The following is a 19,999-nucleotide window of genomic DNA, read 5'->3' on the forward strand; positions in this document are numbered from 1 at the left end:
AGGAGCAGGGTGCCTGCCTACCTGAGCATCTAGACTGCCTCCCTCCCTCCCCGCACAGCAACAAGGGTCGCAGACACATCAGGGGTACGTGGGGACCCAGCTGGGAGCCAGAGAGAGTCGGGAGCTGGAAGGAAATCACCCTGCTGTCACCTTCCCTGGAGGGGAGCCCCGCTGCACACACAGGGCTGGGAGAGGGGCGAGGGGTGAGGGGTGAGGACCGAGGACGGGCAGGCCTGGAAGGCTGCGGAGGGTCCCCAGCCCGGGAGCCAGGAGCGAAGTGCGGACGCTTCCGAGACAGAAGACACGGGCCTGCACCTGCTGGTCTGCTTTCCCAGCCTCACGGAGGTATGAGGATAAGTGACAACTGGACGTATTCGGGTGGTGCGACACCGTGGTTCTTAAGAAGTGGCGACCACAGACAAGGTAAGGAGCCCATCCACCTCGCAGAGCCACCTGCTGTGCGTGCGTGGTGAGAACAGGTGAGATCTGCTCTCATCTAAACGATACACACTGTTCACGAGACATCCCCGGGCCTTGGTCCTCTTATATCTCACCGATCCTCTTTCACTTGCTGCTTCTCTGGACTGGAACGAAGCCTTTCATCAACTCCTCCAGGTCCTTAACCGAGATTTCTAAAATTGTCATAAACTCAACAAAAGTGTTTCAGTGGAGCCCCCATATGAAAAAATCAATTGGTTCATCCTACTATAAAACATATATTCAATACCTCCATTTTATTAATGAAATCCATTACACAGAATATATATATATATTCATATATATTGAATATATATATTCATATATATACATTCATATATATTCATATATATAGTTGAATACCTATATATTTTGGAGACAAAGCATCTCTTCCGTTTTAAAGTGCAAATTTCTCTTTTTGTTCTAATCCAAATGAATCTCCTATGTAATAGGGAAATCCAAGCCTTATTTTTCTCCAACCATGTAATTCTCTAAAAATTTCATTACTTAATATCTAATGCACCGTATCCCACTTAGCATTATTGATGACTTACACTTAGCTTTTGAGACTCCAGTGTTGATCAATACGAACCTCGTCTCTCAGGGAAGCAATAAAATACTTAGCTGCAGCGACAGAATGGTATCAAGATAATAAAGAGGGGGGGGAAATGGTAAAGATACCAGGCAGGCAATGAATTTCAAAAATCAATTAGAGAATCAATGCCGTTTTCATTTTGTCACAAAACCCCTGAGTCAGAGACAATGCTAGATCAAAAGCTCCCTGGTTTTATTGGCATTTCTGGCAATGTTAATTAAATGAAAACCGTCTCCTGATTGACTGATAAAGCATACAATAAGACGGAATCACAGTTACAGGCCGGGGCCCCCAGTTACCGTCGCAGGATGCTCACACAGGGTTTCCAGCAGTGGCTGCAAGCGAAGGAAAATGCCTCTTGTTCTGAGCTTGGCATTTATTAAGTATGTTAAATCATTTAAATACGATTTATGTCAGTTGACATAAACCATTACTTTGATTACTTTTTAGGTCTCGTTGTTTTGTCACTCATTTTATGGCTAGTGACACATCAACTACTCAGTCTTCTTGTCTGATCTTGTCAGCCACGAGGACCACCGTTTCCAGCCTCGGCGACCCCACTTAGGGCGGGTGAGCTTGTAAGGTGGGGAAGTGCCTGTTTCCTTCAAACCCCTCTTCCTATGAGACCTGATCCTCAATGAATGTCTCAGCACAGCATGATTTGGGGTGGAGTCATGACGACAAGAAAACCAGAAAACAAAACGAAACATGACTCTTTTTTTTTTTTTTTAAGAAAATGAACCCACAGCATTTGCCAATGACACATAACTCCTATTCCATAACTATGGTATCAAAACTACCCACTGTTTTGCTCTATTTTTTTTTCAATTTTCTTATGACTTCACTCAAATTCATATTGTGTTTTGAAATCTCCAACTTTTTCAAAAACCTAAGCACTGAAGATTGGAAGTGTGGAGAGGGCCCAATCCCTGCCTCTTTCTCCTGCCAGATTCTAGCCCCATTTTGTGAAGAATTTTTCGAACAAGCTGTGCTCCTGGTGGGTAAGGAAGGGAAGCAATAAAGCTTCCTTTATTAATAAAGCTACACCCCCAGCCAAGGGGCGGACTGTTCAGTAGGGAAAAATGAACAAAAGGCACAGAACAGGGAGTTGTTGAAAATCCGAAAGCACACACAGAGTAACTGGGAGGGATTGGGGGCAGGGACCTATGACAATAGCCAGCACAGTCGCTAAAAGCAGAGAACAGTAAGAAGTGACCAGAGGGGCGGTTCAAACACGTCTTGGAAGAGGTGACAGGCGAACCAAGTAAAGATCGTCACTGGAGAGAGACTGGAGTCGGGCCAGACACCTAGGCTCAGAGGTCAAGCGTGAGAATCGGTGCCACACGGCATGACGTTCCTTCAGGGGAAGCGGGGCCAGCCCTCTGCTGCAGGGGAGGGTGGGGCTCAGGCCTCAACACCGCACCTGCACCCCACCGAGGGCCTCACACCTGCACAGCCAGGCATCCTCTGACCATCGCCGCTGCCGTCCCTCACCTGGGTCCTGCTCCTCCCCACTGCCGGCACGAGCAACATCGCTTCTGCACAACCTCTTTGTGCAGAAGACACAAGACCTGCCTCTCAGAGATGCGCTCTCACGTTAGCCAACGGCAGATGACCTGCCCGCAGAATGATTCTCAACGCCTCATCGCCAACTCCAAGACCGGATGGCAGATTCTCGGTGTTCATTTACATTCTAATTGTTTCCGTTTATAGACGTCAAGATTTTATTAGAACAGGTGACAGATATATAAAAGTCTACATGTATCTCAAGGAATAAGTTTAATAACTAACAGACGTTAAGTTCTATTCGTATGTTGCGTGATACCATTTTTCTTGTTTTTCCAATGGGCTACAATATAAATGCTTCAAAACCAGACAAAACCTGCTATTTTCCTGTCACACTGATGGCATTTAACACAGATCTGAGGTATGGTCCACAGTTGCCATCACCATGCATTTGGAGGAACTTGGGCTTGATCTCACCGTACATAACACTGTCGTAAAACCCTAAAAGGTGATAGACCATTTTATAAATTGATGAGTACCTATGCCAAAAATCTTACTTCAAGGTACTTTTTCCTACTGGTAGCACGCTCATCAATCACTTTATGCTTGGTATTTGAAGTCTTTGAGGGAAAAAAAAGTGTCGCAATTATCATTTCATCATCTTCCTTACTCTGCGCCTGGAACGTTCACTATGGCAATCTGTCTTCTGAACCAGAAGTGAGGTGCACGTGTTCTATCCTAAAATGAAAACCTAGACAAAACCACCAAAATGCACAAGTGGGGCATTCCAAAAGTTCTTTGGCACATTTCAGAGAGTTACTATCAAAGACACGATGGAATAATTCAACCCCTGGATTCATGGCTTCTGTCTCATTTTGCATTTTTAAATGTTATCACTGGGTAAAGTCTTCCTTCTGTTTTCGTAAGCCTCTCAAGTTTTCACCACAGTAACAAAATAAACCTTGTGAGAAATCAATGGGATATTTATTCCAGTAAAAGAGAAATGGAATGGTCTCTTTTGATCCTGATATGAGATCAAAGGGTCAAAACAGATAATGCCCAAAGCAAAACCTGTAACACTACTCTGTAGAACTCCACATATGCATGATCCATGTGTTGTCTTGCTAGTTGATGGGGTTTTTCTTAATGTGAGTGGCATCTCTGATCAAAAACGTTTAAATCTATTTCCAATAAATGAAATCAACATTCTGAAGTATACCAAGAAAAACCTTAAAATACCAAAAGTATCCTAAATATTGATTCTACTAATATTGATTAGTTTTTTTATTATCAGCAAAGTCAAGATCCCTTTAACACACCATGGAAAAAAATTAATGGAAAATAGCCCTTAAGAATATACACAAAAGTGAAGACAGATTCTAAGCAGAAGAATTCAGGGTTTTTACTATTCTCATCTGTATTTATAATTCTATAATAAATATTATTTTTTCATAATTTGATAAAGTGTTCTTAATTTTTAAACCTGTGAAATTCAATTTCACAAAATAACGCCAACAATGAGTAAGGCACTGTGTGTGCCTGGTGCTAAGAAAAAATGATAATATAGGGGTGCCCTGTGGCTCAGGCTGTTAAGTGTCCGACTCTTGATTTCAGTTCAGGTCACAATCTCAGGGTCGTGAGATCAAGCCTCGCATTGTGTGTGGAGTCTGCTTGAGATTCTCTCCCTCTCCCTCTGCTCTTCCCCCTTCCCTCTCTCTGTCTTTCTCTCAAATAATTTTTAGACAAAGAAAAAGAAAAATGAAAATATAAATAAAATGGAATTCCTCCTCCTAAAGGACCTGAGCCTGTGGTAGGCACCACCATTAGAAAGAATAATCATCCCTATAATTTACTCCCCACCCTCTGGAGAAGGCACTTTATGGATATGTCTAATCTCTGTACGGATGTCACAGGTTGGACGCTTTCCCCAATTTTGCACCTAAGGCAGCTGAGCCTCGGGGCAGGAAACTGCACCCCAGACACAGTTTCCGTGTGTCCAGAGTTTGTCCCCCTTCAGTCCTTCATGTTTATCAACACTTTCAGACTAAAAGAGCAAGGAACATGTATGCCAAGCAAATGATGTATTTTCCAAAGAATTACCCGGCCCTGAAGCCTGAGAGGGTGTTGTCTGAGCTTATGGGGACATCGCGCTGATCACCCACCCATTGCCCTCTCCCCGCAAAGTGCACACGCGCTGCTGGCTGGGATTCCAGGGGATGGAATTCGAGATAAGAAAATTGATGATGCTGATTTTAACGGGAGGGTTACGAGTGGGAACAGCCAAGTGTCTAGTTTCCATCTGAAACACACTTTTCTTAAAATATTACAAACACAGATATGGTGCTCTTTTCAAGAACTTTCAAACCCATGGTCTCGATCGATTCCTGGGAGGCAAGTACACCCATAAATGTGCAATGTAACTGCTGATTGGGTTATTGAACGCAGTTGAGGAGAACTCACTGCACAAGGGGCGCCTCGCGAGTCTGCGGCAGAGCTGGGACGGGAACACCGCGCTTTCAGGTGGCCGCACGCGCCTCCGCACGCGACAGGTGCACCGGCAGCAGGTTCTGCAGCTCATGTGCATACCCCGCCCCCGCTGCTGTCATGATGCTTTTACAATTCAGTTATCTCTGAGATCATAAATAAAAATCATAACATCGAGCAAACTTCGTACATAGCATCTCTAATCCTGGGGGTTAATTTGGCTGATAAATAAACCATCAAACAAACTTCAGAGGAAGAGACTGAGGCTCTGATCTCCTACAGGGTTATGCCAAGGTTCACGTGGCGGGAAGCGACGGACGGGGCATTCCAGTGCAGGTGGATCTCATGTCAAATCCCAGGTGCCTTCCCCAATATTAGTATTTATGGCCCAAGTTCCTCAAGGAGCGATGAGGAAGCTAAGTGAACTAAGGAATAAGTAAAATCTTGCATACTCAGACAAAAATCATTATGGCCACTTAATCATCTAACAAATAACAGTGAGCCTTTTTAAGTAGGTGCCACCCTCAGCACGGAGCCCGACGCAGGACTTGAACTCATGACCCTGAGGTCAAGGCCTGAGCTGAGATCAAGAGTTAGACGCCTAACTGACTGAGCCACCCCAGCCAGGTGCCCCACCAGTGAGGCTGATTCTGTGTAGGACGGAGCTACCACTGGGAGGGCAGGACCATGGAGATGGACGTGTCCCTGCCTGCCACATGGGGCCAGCTGTCCAGCCAGAGCCACACCTTCCCGGGGGCTGTGAGTGGTGCAGCTGTGGGGAGCCCATCCTCCTCCTGCACCCTTCCACGCTGACACGCTCACCCTGAGCCTGACGGCCGGAGCCCAAAGTTGCATTCCTTAAAAAGCATCCAGTGAGATTTGGGCATCTCGTGAGGTCTTCAGAACACTAAACACAAAAATTACAGAACTGGTTGGACAAACCTTTCTTTCATTATCTTCATAAGGACTTTCATCTTCTTTTTCCTATTATTAAAAAAATACGTAATCAACTCTCTGCAAGCAGGATAGTGTCAAACAACTTACCCTCCTGTCGCCCTCGCCTTCCCGGTTGGTAAGGAGGCCCTCGGCGGCTTCCCTCCTCCCATGTCCTGCCCCGCTCCTGGCCCCACACCTCTCTTACTCTAAATTGTGCATTTTCACGCACTTCTAGTTAAGTACTTTATACAAAACAGGACACGTTATCTTCTCTGGGGCCTTCACTCCTTGGACGTGCGTGCAGGTCCACCTGCTGTTTGTGCGGCACCTGTGCTTCCCGCTGGCGGCCAGAGCCCCAGGGGGCCCTAAGAGTGATCCCACCTGTTTCTATTTGGTGTTATCAATGTGTATATTGTGGGATATTGGATTCGGAGAGTTCTCAAGTACCCAGGTCAGTTCACAGAGGGTGCCGTGCACACAATGTGACACAGGTAAGACGTACACACATCATTTCTATCAGTTCACAGAAGAGCTTTTCAAATGAGCTAATGAACGATGATGGTCCGTGTTAAGGTGAACGTATGACTGAAGCGTCAGATACAGTAGGGCCGTCACCGCTGTAGAATCAATGTCATCGAAGCATCCCGAGGAGGGAGTGTCGGGTGAAAGCACGGCTCTATTTTCTACCTCTGCTCTTGGTTTCACCCACTTCTGTGCCAGTAACGTGCATAAGGACAAAATAAGACACGTGTCCAATTCCCTGGGCTGGTGGCGAGCATCTCGTCCTGACACCTACACTGACGTAGCTCCTCCGGCCCCAGATTGTTCTAGTGGCAGCAGAGGGGAGGTGATGAGGAGTCTGAGCTCAGTGCACAGAGTTTCTGCTTGGGACAGTGAGACGTTCGCACATAGATGGTGCTGATGGCAGCGCAACACGGCAAAGGGACCTAGTGCCACTGAATTATACACTGAAAAATGGCTAAAATGGCAAGTTTTCTGCTTTACATATACATATATTTCACCACAAAAAATTTTAGGTGATAACAGACACCCTTATGATCAACAGCAGAGATACATATTTTTTAAATGATGTTCACAATCACATGCTCTCTTACAACCTTGCAAGGTGATTTTCATTTTACCCCAGGGATTATATACTTAAGTTTAAGTACCTTAGCCATTGGTAGCTCAAAGCAAATCCACAAACATTTATGGGACGCCTACTGTGTAGAAGGCACTGTCCCAGACACTGTGAGGGACACGGGACGTGCCAAGGCATGTGCTCGGCTCCCTAAGGATTTCACAATTTAAGGGGAAGGAGGAGATAACACACCAAAAAAAAAAACCCTAATATAGTCAGTGTCTAATAAATATCACATGACTCATTTTTCAAATCAACAGGGAAATGAAACACAAAATAAAACTGCAGTTCCCTGGGGCTACTGGGTGGCTCCGGCCCTCAGCTCAGGTCATCATCTCAGGGCCCCGGGATCAAGTCCTGTATCAGGCTTTCTGCTCAGCGGAGAGTCTGCTTCTCCCTCTGCCACTCTCCTCCTGCTCGTGATTTCTCTCTCTCTCAAATAAATAAATAGTCTTAAAAAAAAAAAAAAACTATAGTTCACTGAGAGCAGATATGGATCACTGTGGCCAACAGCCAGGAAGCGTTAATTATTACTTTATTATTATTACCAGCTGTTATATTACACATAAGATGCTTGCTCTCCTTCTTGCCTCAAAAACACGGGCTAGATTTTCATGTCAATAATGAAAAACACCCACAAAGTTCTATTTCGGTCACACAAGAAGCAAAGATGGAGTGGTGTGGACCTCATAGAAGTAAACACTCCTGGACAGGAGTAACACAACACTTCGCATCACAAGGGACAGACCTGGAGCCTGACACAGTAAACGGCTGTCCTGAGACATTAGGCACGAGTAGTAGAGCTCACCGTGCAGACAGAAAGCACAGCCCTGGATTGTTCAGAACTGAGTTCAAATGCAAACCCCCCCTCTTCCTGACTGTACGGTGGTGGCGGGTTACTCAAGCTCTCTCCTGTCTCATTGCTTCTAGGTCGACAAAGTTGGGTGCTGACACCCAGGTGAGGAGTGCACGTGAGGTGAGGCGGCCCGGGCAGCAGGGCCAAGCACAGTGCCCAGCAGAGCAAACCCCCAGCTCCCTATGCCCTCCCTGCCCCCCCTCACGTCTTGCCGTTGCTCCATATCACCACCTTTCCCCAGAAGCTGAGATTGCAAACCCGGATGTTTAAAAACTAGGTGAGGGGATCCCTGGGGGGCTCAGCAGTTTAGCACCACCTTCAGCCCAGGGCATGATCCTAGAGACCCAGGATTGAGTCCCACATCGGGCCCCCTGCATGGAGCCTGCTTCTCCCTCTGCCTGTGGCTCTGCCTCTGTGTCTCTCATGAATAAATAAATAAAATCTTTTAAAAATAAATAAAATAAAAATAAAAACTAGATGCTCAGGTTTGCCATTATTCCGATCCTGCATTAAGAAAGACACTCTGATTCACTCTAAGAAATTAAACCTACTGATTGATGTCAAGTTACTAACACCCACAAACTCCCAGCGGCCCGAGTCGATTTACATAAAGAGTCAATAAGGCAAGGATGGCAAAGTCCCATGGCCAGTCCACGCAAGGTGCTCAGGCGTAGCGCGAACTCAATGTCATCATGACGTCTGTGCCCTCTTTCTAATAAAATAAAAACTGACACACATTAGTGCCCTTCTCCGCTATGCCCCCAGTGCAAACAGGTGATTTCCACACCCCTTCACCTGACGCTGCAGGACAGACATTCCTCTGACTCCCAGAACCCAGTCTCACGCTCTGACACCAAAGCAACTAAACATTCTCTTTCCTCCTCAGTTGAAAGTCTTGCCGGCCATCTAGATACACACCGTACGCTTTCACTGAAATCCGCCTCCCAGTCAAAACTATGGAAGAATATAAGGAAGGAGAATTGTTTGAAAGCCTGATCCCTTTGACCGTCTGTTTCAGATCATAAATGCCACTGATGTTGGAAAAACCCAAACAGACCTCCCTTCCCACAAATGCCCCTCCCAAGGTGGGCGAGAAGCCGGAGACAGTGCCGAGTGGCTCCAGCCCATCCCGGCGGGCCCCGGGGCTCACCTGCCTCTGTTCTTGAATGTGGGAACTAGGAGGCCGCCTGGTAGGTTGAAGAGTGGGGAAGGACGGCTCGTAAGGCCATCCCATATCCCCAGGTTTACTGGTAGTTCTGGAGGCTTTGGCATTAGAATGGACTCAGATGTGATACCCCAGACCTACTATACAACCCCCTGCCTGGAGCCGAAAAATTTAAAACGAGAGGGGTGGCTGGAGGCTCAGTCCGTTGAGCACCTGACTTGATTTTGGCGCAGGTCATGATCTCAGGGTGGTGCTCTGCACTCAGCACAGAGTCTGCTTAAGATTCTCTCTCTCTCCCTCTGCCCCTCCACACCATCTCCCACTTGCGTTTGCACGCTCTTTCTCTCTATAAAAAAAAAAAAAATTTAACAAGAAACTACTCTGAAAAAAAAATCTAGAGATGGAATTTTCAAAACAAATTCTCAAAAATCTATCTTACCCACGTGAATTACGTAAAGTAAATTTTGTCTTAAACGTTCCCCCCATGTTAAAGAAAAAAATGGAAATGGTAACTACCTGTGGTGGATATGTTAATCAGCTCTAAATGCCAGATATTCCTCAAAAAAAAAAAAAATAAGATCAAAGCAAAGTAAATTTTGTTTCCCCAAAACACGTGACCTCATAGAGGACCACAGGAACACGCTCCCTGCTCGGACGGCACATCTTCAGCATCTGGACGGGGAGAGGAGCAGCACCCGGACACAGACACCCGCAGCCAGGGTTCCCCCCGCCTGGCTCATGCTGCCATCTATGGAGCCTGCGCCGTCCACGTCCTGCTTTGTCCCACAAGAAGACTGTTTACACAACACGTACACCCCACAAAGCAGGATGACCATGGTGTCCACAGACGCCTACGTACCTACACACCTGCTGCTAGTCACCTTGAGACTCTTCCCTCTAAAAATATATCTTCAAAGTTGTTGTTAAAACAGTTTTAAGTCTGTGACTGGGAACACAGTAAAACGTAACTGGGATAAGTATAGAAGCCATTAAAATTACTCACGTAATTTCTGGCACCCGAGAGACCAGATCTAAGGCACAGCCTGCCTGGGAACATGCTATGTTTCTAATTCCATGCTCATCTCTATTCTGGAATGGACTGGACTTTTAGATTCTTTCTTCATCAAACGTGAGCTCCACCCAACGTGTTAAAAAGGAATAAGGAGGTGCCTTCGGCCCACACCATTAAACTCAAAATAAAAGTAGAATTGGCTCACCTTGTCGCTTTCAAGATCAGGGGGGTTATCGTGGAACTCTTCATCTTCCTTAACTATCTCAGCTGGTGTCTAGAGAGAAAACACACCACGTTTGGATTTAGTGGGAGTCAAGCTATGTCAAACCCCATGAAGGAGCAAAGGGCGGAGAAATAGTGCAACTCTGTGAACCACTTCTGTGGACAGAGCTGAAAATACCACCGGCTTTTCCACGGTGGTTACTTCAAACCCAAAACTGTGTCTGCCTTTTTACCTTTTGTTCCACTTACGAAATGCTAACCTATTTAACAAAATTGTTGGGGAAACCTTTAAGGAGGAACACTAGAAACCCCTTTCATGTAAATAGGAGTGGCTCATCCCTCCAGATGCCTCCGGCCTGCAGGTAATAAATGCCCGTGATCCTCCGTCTGCTCCTGAGGACCCCAACCAGTGTCCTCTTTCCCTGTGTTCGAGACCCACCTGCCACCGCCTGGGTGGTCCCGCTCCACACACAGTGGTGCCGCTCACATCCTCACATATCATGCTCCTGGTTTCATGGCACTGGCTAAGAGCAGTGAGCTCCGTGTAACCGGTGCCCTGGAGCCTCTCCGCCAGACGAAAGCCATGTGGTTCTGTGGCTAAGAAAGAAAGGGCCCCCCCAGGGGCTACTTCCATCGTAGTTCTGTACCAGTCAGAGTGGGCGCAAGCGCACACGCCTCACGTCCCCTGCGGGCTGGCATACAACAATGACAGGAATGCGAGCCAACGTGGCCCCCAAGAAGCTCACTCATATGGGGAGACGAATGTTAATTGAGTCACACAAGTAAGTATAAAACCTCGACTGTGATATGCTTTGTAAGAGAGATACGTGGAGCTAATAGGATGTACCAGGGTTTAACATACACTCTGGTGTGACTACAACTTGAAATATGAGGGATAAAAAAAATACATAAAAAGGCAAAGAAAGAATATTCCTGATAAAGGCAAGGGCACGTGGAAGCCCTGCTGCAGGAGGAAGCACTGAGTTTGAGGGGTTTCAGGGGTGGTTGGACAGTGGAGAAAGAGAGATCACAGTAATTTAGCCAGTGGGTGGCGGTAGTCAGGATGGTCGATTCCAGACGTATCTAGGAGGTCACACTTGCAGGCGTTGAGGTGGTCTGGATATGGAGGAGGTGAAATAATCAGTCTCAGGAATATCTCTACGTTTCTCTTTGTCTTACTGGGTGGACGGGCGTCATACACCCCCTGACGGGAAGAGAGCAAGGTGTGCAGACGGTGTGGAAGGACACGTGTTCATTCTCACTGTGAACTTCAGTATCTTGGAACATCCAACAGGTGATGTCAGTTCACAGTATGTGTGTGTGTGGAGATGTGGGTGCATGGCTGTGTGGATGTGCGTGTAGAGGTGTGTATGTGTCTGGATCTACAAAAGATGTACGTGTGTGTTCATCTAGATGCGTGTGTATGTGTCTCTGGGTGTGTGTTTATAGATGTAAATATGTGTCTCTGGATGTGTGTGTGGAGATGTGTGTGTATGTACATGTGTATGTGTCTCTGGATGTGTGTGCATGTGTGTGCATCTGCATCTGGAGCCCAGAAAAGAGACCTGCAGAGAGAGTGGCGCCGCCCGACAGAGTTTTCTATCTGGGGAGATGACCTAGAGCGAGAAGAACATTGCCCTGCCCTGACCCATGCTGACCTCCAACATTCCAAGCCAACTGGAGGATCAGAAGCCTACGGAGAAGGAGAATGGGGCCCCCGGGCGGCTCAGCAGCAAGAGCATGAGACCCTCAATCTCAAGGTCGTGACTTAGAGCTCCAGTTGGGTGTAGAGAGGACTTAAAAAATAACACTTTAAAAAGAAAGAGAATGAGAATGAGAACAAGAATGAGAGGCCAGACAGATGGAAGGAAAATCAGGAGCCGGGTGGGTCTTGCCAAAGGAAGAAGGCACTTGAGGAAAAGGGAGCGGCCCCAAGTGTCGGCTGGAGGAGGAAGGTCAAGCGCCCTGAGAACGGAGAAGTGTGTTGGATTTGGGGCATGAGGCAGTGAGCGGTTCTGTGTCCCTGTGGACAGAAGCCGGAAGAGACCGAGGAGAGGAGAGGAGAGGAGAGGAGAGGAGAGGAGAGAGGACAGAGGAATTGGGGAGAGGGGGGACCATCCCTCCAGGGACTGGGAGAGACGGAGCTGCTCGCAGAGGAAGGAGGCCAAGGAGGGACGGTTCTGGTTATAACCGCTTGCTTCCAGCATGCGTAGCATCCAGCCAGGAGTCCGACCTACCCAAAAAAGGGGAGACAAATAACCTGAGAGCACCAGACCCTTGAAGGGTTCGGCGGGGGGGGACAGAATCCAAAGCCCAGGAGAAGGTAGGAGGACGGGCAGCTCCATCGTGATGACGGGAAGGTGCAGAGAGATTTGTGCGTAGACACCAGAGCCACCTGGCTCACAACCAGTCCCTACCTCGCCCCCTCACTGAAAGAAAAATCACATAATTGAGGAGAGCCCAGGCCACTTTCCAGACACCAGACGCAGACCCTGGTTAGTCTACACCGCCGGAGGCCCATGGCGTCTCCCCAAATACGGCAAGGACTAGGCCGACACACGGTAGAGTTCGGGAGGGCCCCTGGGAATGACTTTATCACCACCTGATAAGGGCACAAGGGAAAGAAGTGGGGTCTCCATTCATCACATTAGGCCTCACGTCTCAACGTGCCGCCGACAGCAGAGGCAACGTCTTGAGACCGTGAGGAAACAAGCCTGAGGCCCGAAGTCGATGTGCAGAGGAAGGCGGGTGCAGCGACGCCAGCGACCGGCCCGGGATGACACGGCTGGGCCCGCCGACCCTGCAAGCTCCCATGACGCAGGGGGCCCCCAGACTCCAGATAAGTGTCCCTCGCGTGTGAGCCGCTTCTCGGGGGTTGCTGTTCTTCCCAGCCAGAAGCATCCGAACAGACACACTCCTCATTATGCTTTTTAATTTATTCATTAAAGGGAGCACCCCAGGGACCTTAGTGAGCCTAATCCGACCTACCCCCTGCACCTACAAGCTTAAAGCTTAAAGCTCCATTATGTCTTTTCTAATTAAACAAGTCGGAGATTATACAAATGCATACTGACCTTCTCCTAATTAATCCAAATTATTTTGGTTTTACTTTAGCTCGTGTCTCATTCTTAGCTCTTTCTCTGGAGTGAAATGAATTAAAGTTCAGGTGCATTGCTCGGGTTGCCACAGGGAATCTAAGCAAAGCCGCTCTCTGCTGGGACTGGCCCCGGGGGACTCTCTGAAAATGACCACGTTTCAGTAGATGTCAGGAGCCAGCCCGGTCCCCTGATTTCCCCTCCCAAGCACCCACTGGACGTGCCCAGCGCCCGCTGGAGAATGACGACATAACGGCGCTCTAGGAGAGTGGAATTGGTGAAAAATGCTAAAGTATCTCTCCCTTCCCCCAGAAAAAACCCAAAGTCAGAGTCCTGCGCCAAAGAGAACCCACCATTCTAGGCACTTTTCTGTCTTTTTAAGATATTTATAAAAATCAACGTGACCTTAACTCTGGCAGAAGACATTGCTTTTGTGAAAAATGCGCACCTTGAATCAAGGAAGAATTTCAACCTCAGTGTGTTACTATCTGGGTGACATTTTGTGTAAATTATAAGAGCCAAGAAATGTTTCCTTAACATTGGGGTATAATAACTCACGACTCTGAAATGGAAGCCGGTGTAAAAATTTATCTCCCCCGAGAGTCAAAGCTGATAGAGCATCTTCTCTTTTAGACCTCCACCCAAGGCCTGCTGATAGCCATGTCGGCTAGGGGATACCGTGTGCGCTATTAACACCGGAGACAGGGACGCCCGGGTGGCTCCGTGGTTGAGCGTCTGCCGTTGGCTCAGGTCATGACCCTGGGTCCCGGGATCGAGTCCCACATCGGGCTCCCTGCATAGAGCCTGCTTCTCCCTCTGCCTGTGGCTCTGCCTCTTTCTCTGTCTCTCATGGACAAATAAATAAAATATTTAAAAAAAATAAAACTAGAGAGAAACAAAAAGCATTGGAAATAATTTGTAATATCTTAAAAACACAAACTCAAAAGGAAACAACCTAGCACAGGAAAAAAGAAAACGTGAGTCAAGACCAACTATTAATCCAGCGTAACACTTGGTAACATCCCAGTGCCAGACCCTAGCGCTCTCTCCCCGTCCCTTGCATTGTGTTTCCCACACGCTACGCCTTCCGTCTTGGTCAGGAGCCACTTGGCAGGACTAATAGGGTTCGGTGACACTGAAGCTTTAGCAGTGACGACACACGTAAGTGAGATCACGTGGACACTGAGAAGAGCGCCGCTGACCTGGCACCCCGACCTCATTTCTCCCATGAGCCGACGACGGCCATCAGTGGAATTCTACGAGCATCTCAGCGCCAAGTTGAGAAAAGCCTGGGGATGCGCTCTCACCACCAGGAGCCCAGCGTGAGCAGGAGAAAGAGGCTCTACCGAAGCAACTGCAAACGTCTCCATTGGGAGAAAACCAAGAGACAGAAGGTGGAGGCTAGAAACAGTGGTGTGCATCGCTGCAAGGACGCGTCGATCTTTGTGAGTAAATCACAAAGAAAATGGGTAGGAAATATCAGAAAGGGAGACAGAACATGAAGACCCCTAACTCTGGGAAACGAACTAGGGGTGGTGGAAGGGGAGGTGGGCGGGGGGTGGGGGTGACTGGGTGACGGGCACTGAGGGGGGCACTTGACGGGATGAGCACTGGGGGTTATTCTGTATGTTGGCAAATTGAACACCAATAAAAAATAAATTTATTATTTAAAAAAATCACAAAGAAAACAACTGGAAGGCAGGACCACAAAAACAGGACATTTTAGGAATCAGAACACAGGTCGAAACGTGCGATCAACCATCGTCCTGGACTGCCAGGGAGCAATGCTCAGAGCAGCCGTGGCCTCTGCTCATCGCTGTTCCCGACACCCCCGCCCCACTTTCTGACTCCCCCGTCCTCCCCTCTCTGTGCAGCAACAAGAGATTCTCAAACCAACTTAAAAGTACAGGGAAGTTTCTAGCCCTTGGAACACAGGCAAGATGAGAGGCCACAGGGTGAGTCTCGCTCATCACCACAAAAGGTGGACATTCCGTGACGTCACCCAGCGGGAGCAAAGGACAGGCCACCCTCTCCGTTCATCGGGACTTGAACTTGGAGTCCTCACCTAGCGGCGGGAGCTCAGCGACCGCGGCAATGTAGCCCTGGCGAGTGGAGCGGCCTCCAGCACGTTCGCCCCTCGCCGAGGCTCCCTCCAGTCCTCTGCTGGCAACTGGTGCTCTCGACTGCAAGTGAGGACGCTCAGCTCCAACGACGCCCTCGGGCTTGGGGGACGCCCAGCTCTTGAGGTTCCCCTCACCAGTCTAGGCTGGACTCCAAATTCATAAATGGATTCACTGGGATGTTATATTTTGTAATATTGTATCTTCACAGCAACACTAAAGTGAAGACAAGGTGAGGCCCCGGGGATAAGAAAAAACATGTGACAGGACACCTGCGTGGCTCAGCGGTTGAGCCTCTGCCTTCGGCTCGGGACGTGACCCCAGGGTCTCAGGATCCAGTCCCACATCGGGCTCCCCACAGGGAGCCTGCATTTCCCCCTGCCTGTGTCTCTGCCTCTCTTTCTGCATCCCTCGTGAATTAAAAAAAAAAAGTAACATGTGACATCGTCCGGCTCACCCACAAGGTGAAAACCAGTTCCTCAAAACCACGAGCAAAGTACTCCAGGTTATTATAAAAGCCACCACTATAAGCTAATAGTTTAATACGGAGGCCAGACCCTCCTTCATTAACGGGCTGGGAAGTCCCAAGGGCATCAGTGGGAGCATCTTCCTCCCCCCACAAGGAAACCAGCAGCCGCAACACGCGCCCGGAGCTCACCAGCACACAAACACAGAACCAAGACAAAGACGTGGTTATCCGGGGGTGGGGGCCACTCTGGGGCGAACCTCCACCCGGGCTGGGCCACTCTGACCGAACCCCCACCCGGGCCAGGTCTGCAGGTAGCAGAGCATCCATCCCCTGCGTGAGGACCCCACCCGGGGGACCCGCCAAGCCACATCCTGCTGCCCTGCTCCACACCACCACCTTCTTCCCCCCTCCCCCAGGGCAGAAAACCACCCCTTGGACACTGCATGGTGGCAGGGCCTACACCGTGCTTCACGGGGGCCCCAGAAGGAAAATCATTCCTGGGGAAGGAAACCGGCGTTAACCCAAAAGCTTACACGTTAGTCTAATGTTAGGACTTCTCTGAAACACCGACTATGCTAACGCGCACCGTGGTCTCCCGGGGGACGGACGGGGAAGGCGGTGACCTCGGGGAGTCCTGTCCTCAAAGACGCAGAGCTCGGTCCAGGGACGGGTCTGTCTACAAACTTCAGCTCAACCTGCCCCACGGGGCATCCGTCTATCCAATCCCTTGGGACCCTCTAGCGTCTGTCCCCTGAGCCGAGCCCCTGCCGGGGGCGGGGGTCGGGTGGTAAGTGGACCTCCAGGTGTGCTGGGCACCCACTGCCCGCTCAGCCCCTCCAGCCACTCGTCTCCAGCCCCGCAGGTGGCAGCAGGTGTGTGTCTCTGCTCACACGCACGTGCACGCGCACCCCCCACGGGCCCAGCCCCCACGCCTCTCATCTTTAAGCCCATGAGGCAGCCGAGCTGGGAGTCCCATGGCCTCCTTGTCCTTCAAAGCTGCAGAACTTGCTTTGACATCGTTCCCTGACACCCAGGCAGTCCCGGGCACCGTCACCCACCCCCCACCCCGTGGGAGAGGCGGGGTTAGACAGCCGCAGCGGCTCTCCTGACCGCTGGGCCTGGTCTCCTCCTCCCTCTGACCTTCCTGACCCCCTCCATGGAGGAGCGCCCCGTCGGCCCCCGGAGCCCCTTTTTCCCCCCACTACTCACCCTTCTGGGGACCCCCCCATCACCGCACCGCCCCGAATACCACGGAAATCAAACACTAGCGACGCAAACTCCCCAGAACGTTTCTCGGTCGCAGTGATGGAGATTGCGTGACACGAGAGACTACGCTTGTGCTGCAAACCTGCCCAGAACAGGAACACCCTGAGGACCCTAACCAGCGTTGGAGGGGGGCCGGGTGCTAATTTCTGGTATAACCCTAACTGCCGAAAATGCGTTTAGTTATTACAAAAACCCTTAAATGTGCAATAAACATACATGGTTAGTTTGGGTTTCAAGAGAGAACTGAATATTCTGCTCATTTCTCGCCACGTCGAGGAAAAGAATAAATGCTATCACTGGCGATTTAGAGAGCACAACGGGACCCCCGGGGAAAGTGCTCCAGATGCCAGAGGAAGTGGCCAGGGCCGGACGCAGTCTGTCTCATTCGTAAAATATACCACGGGAAAGAAAAATAGAATAGTGAGAAAATTACGCGCAATATTCCAAAGAGGAGCGGAAAGCTCGCTGTCACCCGGGCTTGGGCTCTAACCACACGTGCAGGACTGACGCCGAGTCCACGTCAGAGGGAGGAAAACAGAGCTCCGATGCCCACGTGGACCTTGCACAGGACGCTGGGGCGCCGGGGGGGCTCCGTCGGTGCAGCGTCTGCCGTGGCTCAGGTCATGATCTCAGGGCCCTGGGATCGAGCCCCACACCCGGCTCCCTGCTCAGCGGGGCTCTGCTGCGCCCTCTGCCCGACCCCCCCCCCCGTTCGTGCTCTCTCTTAATAAATAAAATCTTACTAAAAAATAAGAAATGTGTTTCTAGTGCCCTCAGGTGGATACTGGGGACAAAGCTGAGCATCTCAGAGCCCACCCAGCCCGCCGGCCCTTTGCAGGACCAGGGGATGGGGACAGAGACCCGAGAGATGCACCTGCAGTGGGTGCGCACGGGCCGAGCCGGGCTGGAACCAGGCCCCTGTGCTTCTGCTCCCGTCCAGGCTGGGGCGGCCCCCTCACGCCTCACCCGCTTCCCTCCACCTCATGCCTCTGTGAGCCCCAAGGAGGTGGGGCGGGGGCGCACCAGGCCTGGGACCAGGTACTCACACGTGCAGGACCTCACTTTGCCCCCCACGAGCCATCCAGGGGCATCATGCCCACCGCACGGGTGAGGGGGTGGGGGTCGGATGGCCAAGCAGTGGGAGACCCGCAATCCCCAACCACGTCACCTGGTGCCCCGCGCATCCCAGCACCCTGTGGTCCCGCCAGTGGTTTCTGAGGGCCTCCCCTGCCAGGCACCGTCCCGGGGACAAGGCTGACGGCAGCGAGCACAGCAGGCCGACCCCGTCCTCACCGTGAGGGAAACGGACGGCACTCAAGTGACAACACAGCTGACTACGCGGTCACAAACCTGACAGGACCTCACCGGTCTAGGCTGGACTCCAAATTCATAACGGTCCCCATAGCAGAAGAACCCACCAGGGAGAGTAGCGGGCAGGAAAACGTGTGATGCAGGACCTGAGGGATGAGCAGCCACTGACCAGAGGGGGCAGAGAACATTCTAGAGCCTGGGCAAGCCTGGGAGCTGGGGGAGGAGGAGACTGCAGCCAGGCGGGGCTGACGGAGCCGAAGGAAGAAGGCCGAGGGCACGGTCGCGCGGCAGCTGCTACCCACCTGGTCCACGGGCACCTCCACCTGCACGTCCTTGTCTTCTCTGACTTCCGGCGCTCCCTGGGTTTCCGTGCTAGGAGTCTGGGCTTTGTACACATCACCTTCTGGAGAAAAACAGCACAAACAGGTTTTCACGCCAATGCCCACTGCACATCTTCTGGCCCAAACCAAAGTCACAGCTCGGCAACCTCTGGGCTTCCTCTGCCCAGGGCCTAGGTCAGAAAGAAACTCCGAGAACCCCGCACACATCACAATCACGGCCTGGGCACGCGCACCTCTGTCACTCCCAGGTGACTTCAAGAACGTATTTTGAAGTAATGAACAAAATGAGTTTTGACAAACGAGGAGGTGTTAAAATCGCACGGTGTCACGTAGTCCCCGGAGCCAACACCAAAACCATCTCATCAGCATTACCACCGGGTGTATCATGTGCTTGCAGAATCCCGGGGCTCTGGAGAGCCTCATCCTCCGCCTGAGACTAGGTGACGGCAAAAGGAAAAGCAGGAGCCCGGCCCCTTCCCTCAACGCCCAGAGGAGGTACCCGCGGCGGCCAGGGGTGCAGGGACCCCAATTCTTTCCACTCCTTGTCCTTCCCACCCCCGTCCTGGCCCTCGGCCCCCCAAGGACCCTCCTGCAGTCCTGGGCGGAAGGGGTGAAGGTAAGGAGGAGGCAGAAGCAGCATCCGTCAGGTCCCCACGGCGCTTCCAGGCTCCCCTCTGCGTGCTTGAACTTAAGAGCCTCCGACGGACCCACTGCGCCCGTTTGTAGACGAGGAATGAGTCGAGGGCCCCAGGCTCAGGAGGGCAGTTGGAACCCGGGTCCCAGCACCCCGCTTCCTGGAGGGAAGGTCAGATGCGTGCCGGGCCGCCCCAGCCACGGACAGGCTTGGCCAAGAAGGAAATTTTATATGTGCTGATTAAATTCTCTATTAGCGGTGACATAGTATAGTATTTCAGGAACTATGGGGCAACAGGCTCTGGTCTTGGGCCCATCCGGGCCGCGGTCAGGCTGCATCAGCACGTGGTGTCAGCTGCGCCCAGCAGGC

At 50.6% G+C, this 19,999-nt stretch overlaps 1 protein-coding gene across 1 annotated transcript in view; it reads right to left on the minus strand.

The window, feature by feature from the left end:
- Nucleotides 1–19,999, minus strand: part of DCDC2C (doublecortin domain containing 2C) — a 107,037-nt gene that overhangs the window by 45,793 nt on the left and 41,245 nt on the right. Inside the window, exons 8-9 of the mRNA XM_041757027.1 lie at nt 18,958–19,058; nt 10,378–10,446 (exon numbers count right to left, since the gene is read on the minus strand). Of these exons, the coding sequence (XP_041612961.1) occupies nt 10,378–10,446; nt 18,958–19,058 (170 nt within the window). The remainder of the gene's footprint in view (nt 1–10,377; nt 10,447–18,957; nt 19,059–19,999) is intronic.

Source organism: Vulpes lagopus, chromosome 5 (genome assembly GCF_018345385.1).
Source record: "Vulpes lagopus strain Blue_001 chromosome 5, ASM1834538v1, whole genome shotgun sequence".
Classification (NCBI taxonomy): Eukaryota; Metazoa; Chordata; class Mammalia; order Carnivora; family Canidae; genus Vulpes; species Vulpes lagopus.